Source organism: Pan paniscus, chromosome 1 (genome assembly GCF_029289425.2).
Source record: "Pan paniscus chromosome 1, NHGRI_mPanPan1-v2.0_pri, whole genome shotgun sequence".
Classification (NCBI taxonomy): Eukaryota; Metazoa; Chordata; class Mammalia; order Primates; family Hominidae; genus Pan; species Pan paniscus.
In genome coordinates this window covers 46,317,956-46,340,237 of record NC_073249.2, presented here as the reverse complement: position 1 = coordinate 46,340,237, position 22,282 = coordinate 46,317,956, and the positions used below count along the sequence as shown (strand labels likewise).

Below are 22,282 nucleotides of genomic sequence, written 5' to 3'. Positions count from 1 at the left end.
TGGGCAATGTAGCAGGTCAGGGCTCTCTGCCTGCCCCAGTACCCAGTCTGTGCCTCTCCAAACCCTTAGCCATGTTGTGCCAGTATCCAGGGCAGGAACTACTCTGCCCCTGTTTCCTAGGACCCCAAGAGTCCAGCCTTTAGGACTCACAGCCACTCCCACTAAGAGTCCTTTCTACCCATCTGCATTTGCCTTGGTTGGCTTAAGTGATGGGGAAAAGGTTGGGGGTGGCACAGAGACCCTATTTCCTCCCCTCCAACCCCCAGGTCTCAGGAGGACTCTGGGCATCCTGCCGGCTGCTCCCCTGCCGCTGACTGAATCATTTCTATATTTGGCCAGTGAGCCACGTGGGTAGGGGAACCACTGCCACTGCGGCTGCACTTCTGACAGCTGTGGGGAGCAGGGGGAGGCAGAGGCTGGGCAGTAGGCATGTGCATTCCTTGGGAGAACTAAGGAGGTGCCATCAGAGTGAGTAAGCCTGGAGAAGGGGCATGCGCCAGCACCTCCCTCTCCTCCCCCACGTTCTAGTTCAGGTCCTGTTTCCTCTGCTCCACCCCCTCCCCTGATGCCCTTCTCCACCCAGTTGGTACTCACAGCAGTCTCTTTTCCCACAGACACACTGCCCTCCAGAAACGATGGGTGTCGCTAGATCCAGCTGGGACTCTGCCAGCCTCCGGCACTCAGTCTAAGAGAAGGGCCATCTTCCAGCCCTGCTGTCCCTGCCTGTCATGGCCACATTCGGCTGCTGTCTGCATGTCTGGGGACACAGGGCACCCAGCCCCAGCCCTGAGAAGTTAAGCCAGGCCTTCTGGCTCGGTTCCACAGGGGCACTCCAGACCCCAGGCCCCTTTCAGAGCAAAAGCAACTGATGCTATGGGAGAAGCCCCTGCCCACCTGTCCACTCGCCTGGCACTGCCCACTCTGAGACCCATGCACTGGGTTCCCCTGGAGGTGCCAACCCTGTGAGTCCCTCCCTGTCCCCTGACGCTGAGAAGGCCCTGCCAACCCCCACCATGTGTGAGGTGATGCCCACAATCAATGAGGGGGACCCCCTGGGTCCCCCTCATGGCGCCGATGCTGACGCCAACTTCGAGCAGCTGATGGTGAACATGCTGGACGAGCGGGAGAAGTTGCTGGAGTCTCTTCGGGAGAGTCAGGAGACCTTGGCGGCCACACAGAGCCGGCTCCAGGATGCCCTACACGAGCGGGACCAGCTCCAGCGCCACCTTAACTCCGCCCTCCCCCAGGTAAGGCCCGAAGGCCTGCGTCTCTCTTAACCCCTTTCCCTCCTCTAGCCCTGCTAGATCCACTGGGCCCTCAGCTCATCTGCATCTATTTGCATATCAAGAATTGGAATTCACTGAGCATTTACTCTCCTTCATCTCTCTACTTGAATTCTTTCCCTGTCACTCCCAAGCTCCTCAGTCTGGAAGGTGAAATGGATGGAATTTGATATGGGTAGAAAAACGCAGCCATAGGTGTCAGCTACAGTGAGCTCAGGCGGCCAGTAGGTGGCACCCTAGACTGGAAAGAAACCTCCTCCCTGCATACTCCTCTCCAGTGCCCTATTCTTGGAGGTGGGTGGGGAATCACAGACAGTAGAGATGGGTGAGTTCTTAGAGGTCATCTCGTCCAGCTCCGTTATTGCATAGATCAAAAAAGCAAGAGACATCACATGGAAGATGATAGGCAGGGCTGAATCTAGTTGCCGGATGTCTCGACATCCTGTCTCGCACTCAACAGCACAACCACCAGCTGTCCTGTAGTCCCGTGTACTGTGTCCTTTCTGTGGACCAAGCGCTTTATAAGGATTCTCTCACTAAACTCTTACAACCCTGAAGTTGGTGCTGTTACCACCATCATCCCATTGTACAAATCATGGAACTAAAGCTGGGGAGATGAGTAAGTTGCTCGTGGCCATGCAGGTAGTGTGTGGTGGAGGCAGGAACTGAGCCTGGGGCTAAGTTTCTCACCACTGCACCTATTTCTCCCTCACTGCATTGGCCTGGGAGCTCCCTGCTGGTGCCTGCTTATCACCCACTTGGTAGATATTCCAGGCATGGCGCATGCTCTGGGGATGCAGGAGGGAGCAGGAGCCTGGATGATTTGGTTCTTGGGCTGTTTAGCTGCTGCTTGTCAAAGAAGCTGTGAACTCTGCCTGATAACCAGACCCAGAGAGGGCTGGGGGTTGTGTGTCTGTGAGACAGTGCTCACAGTGACTGTGGGAACATCCTGCCCTCTCTGCCCCTCGTATGAGCAGAGAGATGGGTATTGAAAGCCAGCTGTGGACACATGGCATAGCCTACCCTGACCCAGTGGGGGCGCTGCTGGGGTTGGGAAGGCAGCCCTGAGGAGCCGAAGAGCTCAAGCCTCAGCGCCAGGCCCTTCCCGGTGTGTGGGGAAGAGAACCAGGGCTGGGCCTGAGTGGGTGAGTTTCCTACACAAAAGTGATGCTTGGTGGACAAGAATACAGAGCCCTGGTGAAGCAGTTGGGTGGGCAGGTGGGGACCTCCTCTTTCACTGTGCACGAGGCTCTGAACTTGCCCTAGAGTGAATGAACTAGTTCCTGCCACCAAGGAGCTCATAGACTAGGAAGGAGATACACCATCCATGTGACCGGAGAGAATGCAGAGGAAGATAAGAGAGGCCCAAAAGGGTTATTAAGCACAGTATCAGTGATAAAAATAGCTGCTTTTGATGGGCTTGGGCTAAGTGCTTTCTATACATTGGCTCATTTGACTCTCATACCAGCACCTGGAGGGAGGACTGTTACCTCTGTCTTACAGATCAGAGAATGAGGCTCAGAGAGATTAGATAACTTATTCAAGATCATACAGCTAACAGGGGCAGAGCTGAGATTTGATCCCAGGCCTACTTGACTTCCCACACTGAAGCTTCATGAGGTCAGGGGTTGTGTCTTTCTTGTCACTATATCCCCAGTGACCTGCACAGGACCTGGTACATGATAGGTGCTCACAAATATTTGTGGTTGAATGATGGACTCCCAAGTTGGTGTTCTTGACCACTCCTCCAAATGGCTTTCAGGAGAGGGAGAGAGCCTCCCCGTGGGGAGTCTGGACAGCTCCCAGCAAGGCTGTATCCTTTGAGATGGGCTTTGAAGGATGATTATGATTTCATCGGGTGGTGACAGAGGTTTTTCCAGGGGGAGGGAGTCCACTGAGCCAAGATGTGATATTAGGGAGGCATGCTGGTGTTTAGAAGCAGCAGGTGATCCAGGTTGACTGGGTCTTAGGGGATATGGAAATGACATGAGAGAGAAGTTTGAAAACCAGGATAAGAAGTTTGTATTTGTAGGCTGGGTGCAGTGCCTCACTCCTGTAATCCCAGCACTTCAGGAGGCTGAGGTGGATGGACTGCTTGAGGTGAGAAGTTCAAGATCAGCCTGGGCAATGTGGCAAAACCTCATCTCTACAAAAATCCCAAAAATTAGCTGGGCATGGTGGCAAATGCCTATGCTGCCAGCTACTCGTGGGGCTGAGGTGGGAGGATCGCCTGAGCCCGGGAGGTCCAGGCTGCAGTGAGTTGAAATTGAGTCACTGCACTCCAGCCTGGGTGACAGAGGAGACCGTCTCCTATGTTTGTAGACAGCATTGTGCTTTGGGAGATTTGTAGACAGCAGGGTGTCAGATAGGTTAGAGGTGGAAGGGAGGGGACAGGTATCCTGTGGTGGGGGGAGATAAGACAGCTGCTGAGCTTGAGGCCAGGAGAGGGGGCAGCACCAGCCTTTTGGTGGTGGTGTCATGGTGTAGGGCTGGGTGGCAGGCTCTCAAGCCCTGTCTCTGGTTACAAGCATGTGTACATGACTGTGTGTGCCTGTGAAAGTGTGACTGTGTTTGTGCATAAGCTGAGGGGTGAGACAGCATCAGGCCTGGGCTTCTGGAGTATGAGATGCTTGACCTTGACCACCTTTGGCCATGGCCCTGACAGAAAGGCAGTAATTGAGTAATAATGTCAGAGGTTCATGGTTTCTCATGCTCTGGCATCTCTTGTCCCTTCTGCCCTCCCACAACCCTTCTAGCCCCTTTTGCCCTATCTGGAGTGATGAGAGGGGATTGGGAGTTCTTCCTTTGGTCATGAATCCTTGGTGTGTGAGGGAGGCTGCAGGTTAGGACAGGGATGAGGCCTGTTGCATCGCTCTTAGACCTTGGACATCCACAGAGTTGGGGCCACTCATTTGAAAACCTCCCTGGAAGGAGGTGATGTTTAGCTAAACAGGATATGATGAGCCTGGAATGTGGGAGCAGTCTCTCACCCCTGTATGCTTGTCCTGATGGGGGAGGGTGGGCTGGCAAGGTCTCTGAAGTTATCTGGGCCTGACAGTGTGGAAATGGGTCCCTCTAGAAGTGATACTTGGTACATGGATATTTGGTAAAGCCAGGGCAACTGCCTTGGCATCAGGAGCTGGGACGTAGCCCTTGCTTGGTTGAGCAGGGCTCCTAGAAAGCCTGACTGGGCAGGTCTGCATACTCTCTTGCTCCTATGTAGGTAGGTCCTTTGATCTGCTTATTTCACCCGCTACTTGCAGTTTGCAAAGCCTTGGGATGGGGCTGGAAGAGCTCCCTGGGGCACTCATGCAGGCATTATCTTCAAAAGCTCTTTCTCTTCCCTGTTTCTTTTATTTATTTATTTTTATTTTTCGAGACGGAGGCTCACCCTGTCGCCCAGGCTGGAGTGCAGTGGTGCCACCTCAGCTCACTGCAACCTCCGCCTCCCGGGTTCAAGTGATTCTCTTGCCTCAGCCTCTGGAGTAGCTGCAATTACAGGTGTGCGCCACCACACCTGACTAATTTTTGTATTTTTAGTCGAGACAGGGTTTCACCATGTTGGCCAGACTGGTCTCAAACTCCTGACCTCAGGTGATCTGCCCAGCTCAGCCTCCCAAAGTGTTGGGATTACAGGCGTGAGTCACTGTGCTGGGCCTTCTCTTCCTTCTTTCATATCCATCAGTTTCTGTTTGGACCTTAATCCACCAAACCAGAAGCAGAATTCCCCTCCATCAGTTTCTAAAGGAAAATGTCATTGAATTCCTGGAGAAATGGAAATGCCAAGTGGGAGGGAGGATGTAATCTGGTCATATTGGTGGCTGGATGGGGAAGGGTCTGCAGAGCAGACTCAGTGACTTTCTCACTCTTGTGTACAACTCTGTTCCCTTGGATTCTAACACATGGAATGCATGGAGGACCCAGAGATGTGGACCCCTCTGGAGAAGCACATGCTAGCTACAGGTTTACTGACCTGCAGTGTGGATGGATTGGGATTTTGTGGGGGAGGTGGTGGAAGTAAGGGATGGGTGAGAGGATCCCACCACTGACTTGCACGTGCAGGACACTGCTTTGGGGGTGAATCCCGAAGCACTGAGGGGCCTTGGGGGTTTTCAGGAATTTGCCACCTTAACCCGGGAGCTGAGCATGTGTCGGGAGCAGCTTCTAGAGCGGGAGGAAGAGATATCAGAACTGAAAGCAGAACGGAATAACACACGGGTAAGTGGGGATGACCTTGTGTCGTGCGCGCGCGCATGTGTGTGTGTGTGTGTGTGTGTATGGGGGTGTGTTGTGAACACCTTGACCAAGAGAGCAGGCAAGAGTGGGGCCAGGCACAGTCTTAGCTCAAGCCCCATCCTTCCCTCTTCCTGTTTCCCATCCTGGGGTGAGAGTTACATCATTTAACCACCAGTGCTGGGCTCTCCACCTGTAGTTACTGGTTCACAGAAAGCTCAGGGTCCTGGGGAGAGGCCGGGGCAGTCACCTTGAGTAGTATCAGTTGGGGCAGGAGCTCTGTGCCCATTTGGAAGTATTTCAGTGTTTTCACAGTGGGGTGGCTGTACTCATGTCTGCTCGGTGATCACGTGGACCCTGCTTGTAGCCCCTGGGGCACATGCTTACAGCCCTCCCTCTCACCCTCCCCTGCTCTCCCTGCCAGCTGCTTCTGGAACATCTGGAGTGCCTGGTGTCCCGCCATGAACGGTCACTGCGGATGACTGTGGTGAAGCGCCAGGCCCAGTCACCTTCGGGGGTCTCCAGTGAGGTGGAGGTGCTGAAGGCCCTCAAGTCACTGTTTGAGCACCACAAGGCCCTGGATGAGAAGGTGCCCACCTGCCCGCCAGCCCCCACATCCAGCCAGGCTGCCCTGGAGCCTCCCATGTGTCCCTTCTCTGAGATTTCCACATCCGGTATTTAGGGAGCACTGGCTCCCTCCAAACATTGTCTTAACTTCAAGGTCCTCTTGTTAGGCTCCCTCATGCAAATGTGCTGCTTAGTAGGCCCTTCACTGTCCTCATGCTCGGTGGTGGTAGACCAAGCCCAGTCTCTTCCAGCCTGACTCAAGTGGGGTCCCCCTTTCTTCCTCCATCTCCCCTTACCTCGAGCAGGTGCGAGAGCGGCTCCGGGCAGCGCTGGAGCGAGTCACCACCTTGGAGGAGCAGCTGGCAGGTGCCCACCAGCAGGTAATCTGCCTGCACACCCTCAGTCTGCAGCTCCTGGAAGTCCAGGCTGGTTCACCCCTGTGCCCTACTCTGTTTCTTGTCAGATTTCTCCCTGCCATGGCTGGAAGCTGCTAGGCAAAGCTAGGCTGAGCACCTCTTTCTAGGAGACATTTTTTAACTAAGACAGGGGCTTTGGAAGGGTCTGGAATGTATGGGAGGTTCTCTTCTCTTTGACTTATTGCCCTGGGCTTGTGCCCTACAGGTGTCTGCCCTGCAGCAGGGGGCAGGGGTGCGGGATGGAGCGGCAGAAGAGGAGGGGACTGTGGAGCTGGGACCGAAACGCCTGTGGAAGGTAGGTCATGGGGAGCTGTGTAGCAGGGGTCATGTGCTCCCCAAGGTGGGAGGTTGGAGGTCCCCAAGGTGGGAGGTTGGAGGCCCGGCTCTGCCTTAGTTCAGTAGACTAACTGCTTGAATTAAATTTGAGGCTTTCTCTGATATTCCCCCTTCTCTTTTCTTCTTCTCCCTACCCCATCTGCAATGAAATCTGTAGATTTTTATTTTAGTGCCCAACACATGCTGGGCACATCATACGCTTGTCTGCTTGAATTGTTAGGCACCATCTGCCTCATGTGGCAGCATCAGGCAAGATTCCTTCTCTGTCTGAACCTTTGTTCCCCCAGTCATGCCCCTTTCTGGGTTACAAGAGGCTGGCATAGCAGATAAAACTAGAAACTTGTTTTTCAAGAGAGACAAAGGATAGCAAGGTGTTTGGTCATTGTCAGGAGTGACCTCCTGGGGCCCAGAGGGAGGCAGTTGTAGCCAGAGGAGTGCTGTGATGTTGGGGGCAGAGCCTTGACCTGCTCTGGGTGTGCTGTTCCTCCTTCCACCCCTGGGATAGGGGAGTGGGGTGGGTGGGATGCTGCTGTGACTCACAGAGCTACTGTCCCTATCCCTGGAGGAGGATACGGGCCGGGTAGAGGAGCTGCAGGAGCTCCTGGAGAAGCAGAACTTTGAGTTGAGCCAGGCCCGGGAGCGACTGGTCACCCTAACAACAACCGTGACTGAACTCGAGGAGGACCTGGGCACGGCCCGCCGGGACCTCATCAAGTCGGAGGAGCTGAGCAGCAAGCATCAGCGGGACCTCCGGGAGGTGTGTGAGGGCGCAGGCCTGCTCTGTGACCTCATTGTGGAGCGTGTGGAGGGAGAGCCAGGCAAAGGCTGTGGGGCGTGAGACTGAACACCTGCCTCCTTGCCTGGCTCCATTGTGGGGGGCGGTCATGGAAGGGGTGGGTCAAAGCCAGAAACTGACAGGAGAGTGTAGCTCATGCCCCTTAATGGGTTCCAATCAGCCAGGTGTGGGTGGGGAGGTGTAGACAGGATGGGGGCAAGGAAAGGCTGGTTACCATCCTTCTTGTCCCCTCTTCTCCCAGGCTCTGGCCCAGAAGGAGGACATGGAAGAGCGGATTACTACACTGGAGAAGCGCTACCTGGCTGCTCAGCGTGAGGCAACATCCATCCATGACCTCAATGACAAGCTGGAGAATGAGCTGGCCAACAAGGAGTCCCTGCACCGCCAGGTACCTCCTCAGGGTGGGGTGGGGATGGGCATTGTACTTAGCCCTGGAGGTGTCCTCGTGAACCTACTGGTGATGGCTGAGGAGCCCCTGGGGTCCTGCAGGTCACCCTTTGAAAGGGGAAGTCAGGCGTCTCGGGCAGCCAACAACCAAGATTGTCCCTTGCTGCTTCTGACCTGTCATCTGCTCTCTGCTGAGGCTGGGGTGGGGGTGGGGGCTTCAGTGCTCCCTTTTGAATCACTTCACCACCCCCACATTGCTAGTGTGAGGAGAAGGCCCGACACCTGCAGGAGCTGCTGGAGGTAGCAGAGCAGAAGCTGCAGCAGACGATGCGCAAGGCAGAGACGCTGCCAGAGGTGGAGGCTGAGCTGGCCCAGAGAATTGCAGCCCTCACCAAGGCAAGTGGGCCAGGGGCCTGGGATCTGCCTCTGTCCCCCATGTTCTGAGCTCTCAGGGAGCCAGGCAGGGAAGGGAGCGCGTGGGAGGCGCACTGGGCCAGGAGCCAGAAAACTGCTTCCCGCCGTGTGATTCCAGGGAGCACACTGCCTTGTGCCTGTCAGTTGGAAGAGTAATCCCTGTCCTCATCACCCTGCAGGGATGTGACAATCTCATAAGAAGGGGTGTAAAAGTACTTGAAGGAGAAGAAACTATGTTGATGCAAAGTGTTTTTCTTTTTCTTTTTTTTTTTTTTTTAATCCTCTACACCATTGTGGTGAATACTTTCTTTCACTTGGGGCTGGAGCAGAAAGATTAGGACTTTCATCTCTGGAAAGATGAAACCTTAGAAGAGAAATGGTATATATATCCCTGAAGGGCAAAGGGGTGAGAGTTAGGTTGAGTACATCTTTGATTGCCAAATTGAAGCTTCTAGATCTAGGGACTGCTCCTGGTTGTTTGAAGGCTGCAGTTTTAGGATGAAGAAAAAAGAATACAATTTTATTTAATGGATACTTTATGAAGTAGTAATTCCTGAGAGGTGTGCTGGCTGAAAACATAATAGGTTCTGGAAGAGCCAGGTAAATGCCTGGATTTAGACATGCAGGGGTTAATCAAAATAATTTAGGAGTGTTTTCAGCTGGTCAGCCTCATATGGGATCTTCGAACCCGTGGCGAGAAGAAAACCCGTGTTTAGGAAGCACCAGGCACAGTGCTCGGAAGGGAGAGGCTGGCCGGCCAGTGTGCAGCTCAGCTGCTTCGAGGACGGAACCTGCAGCCTGGCTGTGTCCCAGCAGACCCAGGACCAAGACTGCTTCTGCCACTGACTGTCTCTGCGACCTGGGAAAAGTCATCCCCTCCCTTAACTGGGCCTCAGTGTCCTTATCACTATGGTGGAGTTAGACGGGATGGTCTCGGAGGTCTTTCCAGCCTCGAGGAATGAAGGATTGGGTTGAAATCACAGCAGAGGATGTTATGTGTGGGCTGCTGAGCAGTCAGCTTTAGTGTCTCCCAAAGCTGACATGAAGGCATGGGCTGAAATGATTAATACGGTCAAGTGGGTCATCGCAGGAGGAGTTTAAGGAAGGATTTCCTGACTATAAGAGATGTGGCTCTCTAGAATATCTTGCCAGCAGAGACAGTAGGGTCTCCATCTCCGGACATCCATGACTGGAAGGGAGACTACTCCACCTGGGCTGGTTTAACAGCAGAGCTGTAACCATGCGGGGCTAACATTTGTTGAGTGCTTACTATGTTCTCAGTGTTCACCTTGGATTATTTCATTTAGTCTTTGTGATGGTCCAGTGGGCCTGGGTGCTATTATTACCCACATTTTACAGTTGTGGAAACGAAGGCACATAGAGGTTTGGTAACTTGTCTAAGGTCACACAGGTGGTAAGAGGGAGCCAGGATTTGAACCCAGGCGGTGTGGCATGAGCCCATGCTCTTCAGTGTGGTTCTATCCATCTGGAGGCGTAGAGGTTTATGGTAGCTCATGCTTTCAAGTGGAGCTTTTTCTGGAAGCATGGGGATTATTTACAGTCTCTCGAACTGCTAGCTTCAGGATGTTTTAAGGCTAGGCCTGAGCGAGGAGGAGGCAGGGGAGACCTGGCAGGTATTGAAGTACCTGGGAAGAAAGGCAATGGGGATGGTGGTCCTGCTCCAAGATGATAAGTGGAGGCTGAACGTCACTGGTACTGGGGGCCATGATCCCCAGGGCCACCCTGGCACCAGGGTGCAGGGGATGCGGGGCCTGAGCAGGAAGAACAGAGATCTGCGGGCTGCACCGACCCATCCCTGCCCCTAGGCTGAAGAACGGCATGGCAACATTGAGGAGCACCTGCGGCAGCTGGAGGGACAGCTGGAGGAGAAGAACCAGGAGCTGGCACGGGTGAGGGCACCAGGCTGGGCCTGGCACGGGTGAGGGCACCAGGCTGGGCCCTCAGGCCTCCTCCTTCCCGTAGGACAGGCTCCCAGGGCGGTCTGTGGAAGGGGCACGGAGGAAGGGCCTGGCCAGGGACACAGCCACAGAGAGTGGGAGGAGGCTGGCAGATGACGGGGGAGGTGGTCAGGAGACTGGAGAGAGGGGCTCCCAGAGGATGAGAAGAGGACAGGGGAGGGAGTCAAACCCCAGCAGGAGAGGGTGGTCCTCCCTGGGAGGGCGGCCTGGTGCGAGGCAGACGGCTGTGCAGGTGCGCCAGCGGGAAAAGATGAATGAGGACCACAACAAGCGGCTGTCGGACACAGTGGATCGGCTGCTCAGCGAGTCCAACGAGCGTCTGCAACTCCACCTGAAGGAGCGCATGGCTGCCCTGGAGGAGAAGGTGCCCAGAGGGGCGGGGTTGGGATGCGAGAGGTTAGTGCTGGGTGTGGGGAGGGGGGAGGCGGGACTGTGATGGGCGCAGGCGGGGTCTCAATGGGGTGGGTGGCCAGCCTGGAGAGGTGGGGCTGAGACTGCACACCCAGAGGCTCAGGTCTGGAATGGGAGAGGAAGGCAGGGGCCTGGCTCACAGCTGCTCTCCTCCAGAACACGTTGATCCAGGAGTTGGAGAGCTCCCAGCGGCAGATTGAGGAGCAGCACCACCACAAGGTACCCGGCTGCGGCCAGCCCTGCCCAGCCTGGGAGGGCCGGGTTGCAGGGAGGAAAGGACACCCTGCTTTGAACGCTACTGCTCTGATACCTGGCAGTGTTAGTGCATATGTTAGTGCACTACATACATTATTCCGTGATTTCTCACTAGAGCCCATCATGGTAGGTGCATTACTGCCCACAGGGAAAGAAGAAACTGAGGCCAGAAGCGTAGGGCAGAGGTGGACAGAGGCAGGGCCCAGTGAGGGGCTCCACCCCAGGATTTGGAGGGAGCTTCAAACCCTGGTGCGGCCAGAGCCTGGTGATTCTGGGAGGATTTGCCTCCGTCCTGGCCTCGGCAATGTCTGTGAGGTCTGAGAGGGTGCTGGGGCCCTCTGCTGCCCAGCCTCATCTGCTGTGCATCTGTGCAGTAGTGAGGGGTCGGCAGGCCTAGGCTAGCAGAGCCCTCCCCAGACAGACCCCCTCCTGGCCCTGCCCCTGCCCATCCTTCCACTCACTCTCTGGTTGGACCTCTTCTCTTTTGGTGTCATCTGTGGGCCTGGCCTGGGGCCCCTGGCTTTGGACTTTGCAGTACATTCTTCAGCTTCTCCCCAACTCTGCTGTCCTCTTTGTCCCTCTCTGACTCCCACCCTCCCTCTCTGCCCCTCCCTGGCCCCCACTCCCGCCCCCACCCCGGGTCTGCTGGCACAGGGCCGCCTGTCTGAAGAGATTGAGAAGCTGCGCCAAGAGGTGGACCAGCTGAAGGGCCGAGGGGGGCCGTTTGTGGATGGCGTCCACTCCAGGTACTGCAGCGCCAGAGGCTGGGCATGCCAGGACGGGGTCCTGATGGACCGTGAGGAAGGAGACTTCCTTCCAACAAAAGACTGCCCAGGACCTCAGGGTCCTCCTCCTGTTCAGGGTGGGACACTGAGGCTCAGATAACTTGGTCAGAGTCACCCAGCTTACTTGGGCAGTTTGGGAGGGAACACCTGTCCTCCGAGGGCTGCTGAGAGGCGAGTCATCAGACAGCCAGTGCTCTGTCCCCGCTGTGGTAGGACATAGGCCATGATTTCTGCTTCCTTGACAGAGGGCACACCCCTGAGAGAGGCCTGCACATCCCTTGCTTAGCCATGTCCCACAAGGCCCACTGGCAGGGAGAGCCATTCACTCCAGTTCTCTTGAGAGTCAAGGACCACCTGAGTTCAGGCAGCGGGCAGAAAGGCAGCAGGAGAGATTGGAATGAAGCATCAGAAACTTCCTTACTGGAAGTTGAGACGCCATGGCAATCCTATGGACTTGGCATCCCTTTTCTTGAAACCATTGTGAGAGATGGAGCTTATCTCCTAATGCTTGAATTAGGCCCATGTTTAGGGAACCTCGGGATTTCCCCCACATTTTGTGGAGCGATGGGTATTGAATTCAGACCTCGAGCCTGTCCTCAGTACCCAGGCCAGAGAGGTGGGGTGAAGACAGGGGAGACTGAAGTGGATGGTGCCACTCAAGATTCATGGCTCTTGGCTGTTTTCTCTCCAAACCAAAGTCTCTTAGATCAGAACCCTTGCCGTTCCCTTTGGTCATGTGCTTGCTCTATCAGGGAAATGGGGATGAACTACCATGAAGAAAGGTTAATGGAAATATCCATATGGATATGTGTGGAGGGGCAGTGGTTGAAATAGGGAAGGGGATGTTGAGCTTGAAGAAGAGAAGCCCACGGGTGTCTGGGGTGGTAGAGACTTAAGTGCCATCTCCACGCTCGCCAGGAATTATTGTATATGGGTATGAAGGGAAGCAGAGGATGGAGACAGGCAACAGTAGTTGGCATTTCTCCTACTTCTCCCATCCTGACCAGAAGAGACAACCCCTCAATTAGTAAAATACGGCCCACAGTACACCAAGCCATTTGCCACTGCTTGGCTTTTTTTTTTTTCTTAATGGTTGGGAATGCTTGGGTTCGACTATAGAATCATTGGATTCATCGTGGAATTGGGGCTGAGTTGCAGGGAGAAAAGGGGAACATGCAGGAACTTCCCTCTCCCTCCAGTGACCTCGTATGGTCTGTTGTAGGCTCACTGTGTCCCTTCACTCTGGACTCCCTCAAGGGTTCCAAGTAGGAAGGCACAGGGAGGAAGTATCACTAGGGGAGGCTTCCAGATATTCCAGGGGATTGTTGCTTGGGTCCTAAAATCTCAGGGTTGGAATAGACTCTTGGGGCAGTCAAAGTATTTTCTCTGGCTTGTGTTTCTGACAGTGTTAGGGCCTCCTAAAGCTTCCTAGGCATAGGGGTATGCCTGGCTTGAATTTTAACCAGGGACTCAGTCCAGATTATGGGGAGACCCGAGGAAAAGTGCTGGGTAGAAGACCAAAAAACAAAGACCCTCAGAGTGAAAAGGGCCTCTAGACATCATCCCTTCCAACGTCTCCCAGTGCCTGGAGCCCTCCTGCGCCACGTGTGTCAGATGGCCGGAGAGCCTCTGCTCGAATACCTCTTTGATGGGGAGCTCAACTTTTTAAAAGCCACCAGTTGCATCGTAAGCCAACTCTTGCCATTAGAAGATCCTTCTTATGCCAGACGGAAAACCGCTCTCTGGAACTTTCTCCCCTGGCTCATTCTGACCCCTGGAGCACCAGGGCATACGTCTGCTCTCTTGCTTACACGGCAGCCCTTCAGACATTTGTGACAGCTCTGTGTCCTGCTAAGATGTCTCTTCTCTGAGCTGAAGATCCCTTGACTCTTTGGGCCCACTGGGTGTGAGCTGGGGGTCTCAGTCCTCAGGGCCTGTCTTTTCTCTCCCCCATCACCGCTCAAGGTCGCACATGGGCAGTGCAGCAGACGTGCGGTTCTCCCTGGGCACAACCACACACGCACCCCCAGGCGTGCATCGCCGCTACTCGGCATTGAGGGAAGAGTCTGCCAAGGTGAGGGGGTGGAGGGATCTCCTCAGGGAGTTTGGGGTCAATTCGGCCGCGTGCCTGGCTCCAGTTACGCAGACGGCTGGTGTGTGGGGCAGATCCTTCCCCTTCCCTCCCCTGTGTCAATGACAGCTGCAGCCCTGGGGTTGAGGCCATCGTCAGCTGCAACAGCTGTGCCCCCCCCCCCCCCACCCGCTTGCCTTGGCCTCCTGGTGGGCAAGAGGTGGGGGCTGGCAGGCAGCCAACAGTCCCTGAGGCCCCACTGAAGTGTGTGTGCGTGTGCCTGGGCGTGCAGGCGTGTGTATCTGGTGGTCGGGCGTGGGGGGCGGGGGAGCTTCACGGGTAAGATGGAATTGGCAGACTTTCTGGAACAAAAGCTGTGGTTCATGGCGGAGACGAGGGAGGGATGACAGGTTAACTGGCCCTTGGGATGGCACCTGGAGTTTTCCGAGAAGCAGCTGTGAGTTCATGCTGTCTGAGTCTGCCTAGGGAGATTAGGGGAGAATGAGGAAAGATATGGGGCAGAAAAATGCCGAGTTTGATCTTTTGGGAAAGTGCGATTATTCGTCATGCTCTGTCCTGAGTCCAGGCCCTCTAAATATCATTTAGAGCACTGGGGTATTAGAAGATATAGATGGAGAAAGAGGGAACTCCTAGTCTCAGGGGAAGATTCATTCTGCCCTTAAGAAACCCTCAGTCTGATGGGGGAGTCACAGTCTGAAGGTGCCTCTTTTTCTTTCTCCCCTGACTTCTTTGCTTTCTGTTTATAAGAATATAGCAGCTATCCAGGAGCTGAGAGGCTGCAGGAGCCTGAGGGGGAGCTAGGGGGCTTGCGTCATAGAGGATGGGTGTTAGAGTACCTTTCTGTCCCTGGCTCCCTTCCTTCCTTCTCTACTCTTCTGTTCTCCACTCTCCCCTCTTCTGGGCCTTTGTCCGCTGGATAGGTTTGTAGGATGATTTCAGAGAAGCTGCCGCCTCTCAGGGTTGACCAGACTGTCCTGTGATGATCTGAAACTCTGCAGACTGTCTAGTCAGGCCTGCTTGGCCTTTCTGTTCTCTGGGTGTAGTCAGCCTTTGAGTTTGTATGGATGGAAACTGATAGCATTTATGTAGTGCTTGCTTTGTGCCAGGCACAGTGCTAAGGGCTTTACATGTATTTTCCTCATTTGATCCTCACAGCTATCTATGAGGTAAGTACTTTACCATCCCTATTTTACAGATGAAGAAACTGAGGCACAGAGAGGTTAAAAAATTTTCCTATGGTTGCACAACTAGTATTTGGTGGAGATGAGATTCAAACCAAAGCAGTCTCTCTCTGGATTCTCTTCTCAACAGTTAGAGCAGTATTTCTTAGACTGTAATGTGCAAACAAATCACCCAGGGGTCAGCCGGGCACGGTGGCTCACGCTTGTAATCCCAGCACTTTGGGAGGCCGAGGTGGGCGGATTGCTTGAGCTCAGAAGTTCACTACCAGCCTGGGCAACATGGTGAAACCCCGTCTCTACTAAAATACAAAAAATCAGCCGGGCGTGGTGGCGTGCGCTTGTAATCCTAGCTACTCGGGAGTCTGAGGCAGGAGAATTGCTTGAACCTGGGAGGCGGAGGTTGCAGTGAGCCGAGATCACGCCACTGCCCTCCAGCCTGGGTGACAGAGTGAGACTCCATCTCAAAAAACAAACAAACCAAAAACCAAAAACCAAAAAACCACCCAGGGGTCTTGTTAAAATGCAGATGTTGAATCAGTAGGTCTGGTGGTGCGGCCTGAGATTCTGCATTTCCAGCAAGCTCCCAGGAGATGCCAGTGCTGGTGGGTAGAGGTAGGGAGGGTCCTGCTCTGCAGTTATCTGGGTGTCTTATTACGACTCCTTTACCCTCCTCCTTTGCTAAGGACTGGGAGACTTCTCCACTGCCTGGGATGCTGGCCCCGGCAGCTGCCTCTGCCTTTGACAGTGACCCTGACATCTCCGACGTGGATGAGGATGAGCCAGGGGGTCTGGTGGGCTCTGCGGATGTTGTCTCCCCCAGCGGCCACTCAGATGCCCAGACCCTGGCCATGATGCTGCAGGAGCAGCTGGATGCCATCAATGAGGAAATCAGGTTAGGGCAGGGCTGGAGGGCTTGGGAAGTGCCTTGAAGGGCAGGGGGGCCCTTTGTGTTGGAAAAACCCTATATGGGTTTGCCCAACTCTTACAGCTGCAACTTAGAGTACCACAGTTCAGGGACCCTCTGTGGGTCATCAGGCCCGCTGGCCCAGTGCCGGAGTGAGAGGAGCAGGGCCTTAGTGGACTTCTCAGGCTTCACCTCCCCTCTCAGGGCTTGCGATGTGGCTGGGCTCAGGAGGATGCAGGCTGTGTTCCTGCAGCCCTGCAGCTGATCTTAACCAATAAGAGTGTAGCTCCTGCTTACTGAGGCTAGCTCAGGGTGAGAGCTTTGAAAATGTCACTGTCCATCTTACCACAGTGCCTGAGGTAGGCAGCATGATCCCTGTTTTACAGACAAGGGAACAGAAACTCAGAGAGGTTAAGTGACTTGCCCAAAGCCACACAGAAGTGACAGAGCCAGGATTCAAACTCAAGTCTGAACTTGGTCCACTGCACCATGCCTCCTGTCCCTAATCAGGCATCAAACAGAAACAGTGACAGGGAACGTTGTGAAAACCTTCACTTTATCCTGCCTTTTTAATGAGTTTATTAATGTTAATGACAAACAGCAGGGCAATATCTGAGCTGGAGTGTATCAGAGCTTTATAAGCTGTACAGGACATCCAGTTCAATGGTTCAATGTATTGCACAGACGAGTTACAAAGAAGACACACACACACACACACACAGATACACATACACACAGAGAGAGAGAGAGAGAGAAAGGTACAAACATAGGACCACCAGCTTTTTATTTTGCAAAGTAAAACATTAATGATAATGACTATCTATTATCACAATCATTTTGCAAAAGAAAGGACATTTTAACATTCCTGAAGTAAGAAAGACATACTCAGAATAAAGGCGAGTCCTTCTTTGTGAAAGGGAGTGGGCATCTTTACTGGAGCATGTGTGTGTGAGAGAGAGTGTGTGTGTGTGTGAGAGAGTGTGTGTGTGCACGCGTGCATGCACTCCTTGCTGAGTGCCTCCCAGGCACACACGTGTACCATTTTTATTATTTCTCTCATTTTTCTGTGGAACAGGGAAAACCCCACCAGGGGTCAGCATCATTTAAAAGTCCTACACTTGGAAACTGCTGACTTATACCACTTCAGACATTGCATATGTTGGGAAACTGAGGCACAGACAGCAAAATACCTGACTCAAGGCCACCCTGTAGTTAGGGGTATGTCAAGAATTCTGATTTTCAGGATGGTTTATGTTCCACTGACGAAAGTGCCTCCTTCCCCAGCAGTTGCTTTTGTTAAACGGAGGGAGTAGGCAAGCTAACAAGAAAGAGATGTGTTTCTAAGCTCCAGTGGGACAGACAAAGCCTGGCGGGTGTACACCGCATGTGGTCCTTGGTGGCGAGTGCAGGCATCGACCCGCACTACCTCCTGCTGGTCCTGGCTGGGGCTAGTGGTGAGGTCTGGTTTTGCCTCCCTTCCAGGATGATTCAGGAAGAGAAGGAGTCCACGGAGCTCCGCGCGGAGGAGATTGAGACACGTGTAACCAGCGGCAGCATGGAAGCCCTAAACCTGAAGCAGCTGCGCAAGCGTGGTTCCATCCCCACCTCTCTGACGGCCCTGTCCCTGGCCAGCGCGTCCCCACCACTCAGCGGCCGCTCCACACCTAAGCTCACCTCCCGCAGTGCTGCCCAGGACCTGGACCGAATGGGGGTCATGACCCTGGTGAGAGGCAGCTGAGGAGCAGGCCTGGCATCACTGGACCCTGCACCGGGGGAGGTTTTAAGGGATGGTAGGACTCACGTGCTCTCAGCTGGGCCTGCCATCTTCTTCCCATGGTGTGTGCAGACCCCGACATGTCAGGCCACCAGCCCGTCCTTCTGGGTTTGGGAAGGACCTAGGTCATATCTTCTTTGCCCTCTCCCTTGGATGAGCCCAGACTGCTTAAGAAACTCACCCACTGCCCTCACCTCTTCCTTTCTTCCAGAGAAATAAGCCCTGGCTTGTTTTTCTAGGCCAGCTTTTTTTTTTTTTTTTTCTGGTGTGATATTCTCTCCGGGCCTGTGTGAGGCACTGAATCCTATCTTCTCATCCTAAGACCACTGGGCTCCCCTGGGGTTGGCTCTAGGGCACCCAGAGGGTGAGTCCGAGCTTACCCATCCCTCTCTCTTGCAGCCCAGTGACTTAAGAAAGCATAGGAGGAAGCTGCTGGTGAGTGCTGCCTGATGGCCCAGGTTCTAACGGGTTCACTGCTCCCATGCCCTTTCCTTTCAGCTTCCTCCCCCAGGGCCCTTGAGTCTGAGTCTGAACTCAGAGAGGCACCCAGGGCCTCCCCACTGCATTTCTCCATGCTCCGCCACCTCTTCTGGGCTGGGTAGGCAGGCCCGAGATCTCTCCCTCTATCCCCTGACGGCTCCACTGTCTGTTCAGTCGCCAGTGTCTCGGGAAGAGAACCGAGAGGATAAAGCCACCATAAAATGTGAGACTTCTCCTCCTTCCTCACCCAGGACGCTGCGGCTAGAGAAGCTTGGCCACCCAGCCCTGAGCCAGGAAGAAGGCAAGAGGTAAGTAGAGCAGGCCCCACCTCCAGTCTCTCCATCCACAGGGTCCTCTCCTCCCTTCCTCTGCCTCTGCAGGGACCGCATCTCCCCTGTCCCAGTTTCTGAATGTCTTACTTCTCTTTGAAACACCATCAGGGAAGGGAGTTCCTGTGTCTCCCTTTCCCCCATCCCAGTTCTGACTTAATAGAAGTTCTTCCTGAGGTCTAACTTCCATCTTTACCGCTGTCACTTAAGTATGTTTCTTCTTATTCCACCCCCTTCTGGCTGTCACCCTGTAGTGCCTTGGAGGATCAGGGCAGCAACCCCAGCAGCAGCAACAGCAGCCAGGACTCCCTGCACAAGGGCGCCAAGCGCAAGGGCATCAAGTCATCCATTGGCCGCCTGTTTGGGAAGAAGGAGAAGGGCAGGCTGATCCAGCTGAGTCGGGATGGAGCCACAGGCCATGGTCTCTGTCCCCTTCCTAATGGAGGTCTGGGCGGGCATTGGGGCATCAGAAGCAGGAAGGTATACTTGGACTGGCCTTCTCTGCCTGCGTCCCAGGGACCATTTGGGGGAAGCCCCAGGCAGGTGACCTCAGATCTGCAGAAGCAGTGTTTGGTTAGAGCTATTCATGGCGGGGTGGACTGCCTTGTGAGGGGGTAAGCTCCTGCCTCTACAAGCGTCAGGAAGTGGCTGGATGGCTTTATTTGGCATGCTGTGGAAAGGTCTCCTGTATTGAGTGAAAGATTGGGTGTCTGGGGTTTCTTTGAATTTGGAGATTTTCTGATGTACTGTGCTCGGGACCTTCAGGAGAAATCTCTTGGTTGTTTCTTTAGAAGAGTCAGTTCTTGATTGGAACTTATTTCTGGGTACATCTGGCCTCTGGGACTCAAAATGTGATAACACCTAATTATAGCTTTGTAGACATTAAATTCAAGGAAGAGCTTAGGCAAGCATGGCATCGTTATCACCTCTGTGATAGTATAAATGTCTAGTACATGCTTGGCATGTAGTGAGTACATGTTAAATGTTAGCTTTCATCTGCCCCCTCTGTTCTATTTCTTCTTTTCTCTTTTCCTTCCTGTTCCTCCACCTTTTCTTTCTGTCATCTATTCAGCCATTTGTTCCACAAACATTTATTGAGTAACTACTGTATGTCTTAGTAACAGGTGCTGACCAACAGTTCATTCCTTCAAGGAGTTCAGTGTCTAATGAAAAGGAAGAAGAGACAATTCCAGAATAACCTATTGATAGAGATGTGCCCAGGGTGCTTGTGGGACTCAGAACTCGGCTATGGAATGGTGGGGACAACAGGGGCGGCCTCCTTTGGTAGTGACACCTGAGCTAAAGTGTGAAGGCCACATAGGAATTAGCCGAGCCAGGGAGAGGTCTGTGTGTGGAGGAAGGGGTTGGTCTGGGAAAGGCAAAGGTTTGTGGGTGTGAGAGGTTGGTATGTACTTATGCATGTTCAGAGTTGAGAAGGAGGAGGGTGGGCGGAGTGGGGAGATGGGACTGGACAGCTAGGCTGGGGCCAGCTGTAAGGGCCTTGCAGCGTCTGTTTTAGTTTAAGAGTTCCCCTGAGGCAGTGGGAGCATTGATGAATTTCGTGCAGGGGAGGAACTCATCAACAAGAATAAAGGAACCTTTGGACCCAAATGCATAATTAGACCTTCTGCAGCTCAGGAAGATGTGAATCAGAAGACAGCTAGCTGGCTGGGGAGGAGGAGGAGGGAGAGCATGAGAGGAGGAGGTTGGGGAAAGAGGAAGGAGAAAGAGGAATTCGCTGAGACAGGGAGAGGTCTGTGTGTGAAGGAAAGGGGTGGTCTGGGAACAGGGAGGAGGAACATGGCCACCTCTGCTCAGAATATGGGAGTGTCAGCCCAGAGAATGAGGTCCAGCTCCTTCTTCCCCAGTCCATAGGGGCGAGGGGAGTTGTGGAGCTGGCCACAGACAGGGGAAGCTGAACGGTTTGATCAGGGGAAGAAGCATTTTGGGTGAAGCCTTATGATTTCCGATGCTCTCCACACCACGTTGGCACCTAAACCTGAGACAGCACCTCAGATTGGTTTCTGGGTTACCCAGACTTGTTGCCTACTGTGCACTGTGTGGGGGTGACCGGGACTTAAAAGAATTCTAAGATTCTGCCTCTGGCCACGAATTCTGAAGGGTTCTAGCATCAATTCAAGGAGATGTTTAGTAGAAGACAGAACTCTGCATGTTCCCCTTTGCGATTTTGTGCAAGTGAATGCACCCAGAGAAGGAGGCTCAGAGACACAACTCTCAGTGTGTGGATTTCCACACCCCTGACCCAAGCCAGGGTCATCCTCTCTGAGCCTTGTAGCCCACTTGTGTTTGGGGCTCTGGGTTTCCTTTGCATCTTGGCTTGGAGGAAGGACAGGTTCTGTCTAGGATTCTAGGGTCGATAACTTGGGTCCATCTGGCTGGAAAACACCCCCAAGGCTGAGGCTCCTGGGGAGACTCTCTGAACTGGGGATGACCCGCTTGATGCCATTCTCTGAGACTGCTTGGATGCAGGGACACTGAGCAGAAGCTCCAGGAATAATGGTCCCGTCAGGCCATGGGTTGTCCTCTGCCGAGGAGCCTCCTGCTGCTTCTGTTCCCCACCCCTGATCCAGGCAAGGGAGGAGAGGCAGAGGGGCTGGCTGACACACACATCTCTTTCCTTGTAGTTCTGCTAACAGACTCCGAATTCAGTATGCAGGAGCCTATGGTGCCTGCCAAGCTGGGGACCCAGGCAGAGAAGGACCGGCGGCTAAAGAAGAAGTAAGAGCCACAGGCCAGGGTCTGCCGGGGTGGGACCCAGCCCCCTACCCACTTCCCTTCCCCTGGGCTGCTGTGAAACTGAGCTCAGGGACCCAGACCCCAGCAAGGCCCTTCCTGAACTGAGTTGGTCTGGTCCATGTGGGCACAGCAGGGCTGGGAGGAGGTTCTTAGGATGAGCCTAGGGAGAAGGAGGCAAGGGGGTTATGGGAGAGTGACCTGGGTCCTCTGGGTCTCTGGCAGGGCAGATTGAAATCTCTAAGTCAATGTCAGGTCACATGCAAACAGAGAGCTCCTCGCCCTCTTGGGGTGGTGAGGTGTTCCTGCCCCATTTCTTGTTGTCGTATTTCTTCAGAGGAAGAAGGAAGAGCAGAGCAGAGGAAGTCCAGGGTGGGGAGCAAGGGTTGTGGGTCTCCAGCTCTTGCACAGCCCAGTGGTCCCTGGAGCAAGAACAGTTAAGGGAGGAGGGAGAACTAGTGAGTCTGTTGTTCCTCTTCCTATAAGACACCAGCTGCTTGAAGATGCCCGCAGGAAAGGAATGCCCTTTGCCCAGTGGGATGGTCCTACTGTGGTCTCCTGGTTGGAGGTAAGCCTGAGCAAAGGGAGTCCACTCAGGGGTCTGGAGGGAAGGATGCTTGGGGTGGGCAGAGGGGTGGTGTCCTAGAACTTTTACAGTGTGTTTCTCCCGTGCCAAGTGCACGTGTGCCATACCTAGCATTTAGCCCCCCTCCCCCTCCCCAACACACACACCTACCAGTCGCAGGAGAGAGTTGATGCTACTTTTAATCTGTAAAATGGGAGAGTGAGGGGTTTGATGACCTCCACATTCCTATGATCTGTATTTGCTATTCGAGTCCGTGGATGAGGCCTGGCCCTTGCCCCTTGCTGTTGCCAAACTCTTGGTGGTAGGGCCCAGGCCTTGAA

The 22,282-nt window shown here is 54.1% G+C and overlaps 1 protein-coding gene across 17 annotated transcripts in view; it reads left to right on the top strand.

Annotated features, from left to right (window-relative positions):
* PPFIA4 (PTPRF interacting protein alpha 4) overlaps positions 1-22,282 on the top strand; it is a 52,548-nt gene that overhangs the window by 11,540 nt on the left and 18,726 nt on the right. For 7 of the 17 annotated variants that reach the window (XR_010110981.1, XR_612577.6, XM_014342541.5 and 4 more), the window contains exons 2-21: positions 615-1,247; positions 5,400-5,501; positions 5,941-6,105; positions 6,389-6,463; positions 6,705-6,794; positions 7,401-7,592; positions 7,873-8,019; positions 8,280-8,414; positions 10,259-10,342; positions 10,644-10,775; positions 10,979-11,041; positions 11,732-11,823; positions 13,828-13,936; positions 15,819-16,027; positions 17,522-17,762; positions 18,213-18,248; positions 18,468-18,601; positions 18,877-19,043; positions 21,268-21,361; positions 21,863-21,944. Coding sequence is in view for 11 of the 17 variants with exons in the window: in XM_014342541.5 (XP_014198027.1) it covers positions 1,014-1,247; positions 5,400-5,501; positions 5,941-6,105; positions 6,389-6,463; positions 6,705-6,794; positions 7,401-7,592; positions 7,873-8,019; positions 8,280-8,414; positions 10,259-10,342; positions 10,644-10,775; positions 10,979-11,041; positions 11,732-11,823; positions 13,828-13,936; positions 15,819-16,027; positions 17,522-17,762; positions 18,213-18,248; positions 18,468-18,601; positions 18,877-19,043; positions 21,268-21,361; positions 21,863-21,944 (2,583 nt within the window). In the remaining 6 variants the exon portion in view is untranslated. The remainder of the gene's footprint in view (positions 1-614; positions 1,248-5,399; positions 5,502-5,940; positions 6,106-6,388; positions 6,464-6,704; positions 6,795-7,400; positions 7,593-7,872; positions 8,020-8,279; positions 8,415-10,258; positions 10,343-10,643; positions 10,776-10,978; positions 11,042-11,731; positions 11,824-13,827; positions 13,937-15,818; positions 16,028-17,521; positions 17,763-18,212; positions 18,249-18,467; positions 18,602-18,876; positions 19,044-21,267; positions 21,362-21,862; positions 21,945-22,282) is intronic. The other 10 variants (XR_010110997.1, XR_008624697.2, XM_055109516.2 and 7 more) reach the window with 3 other exon arrangements.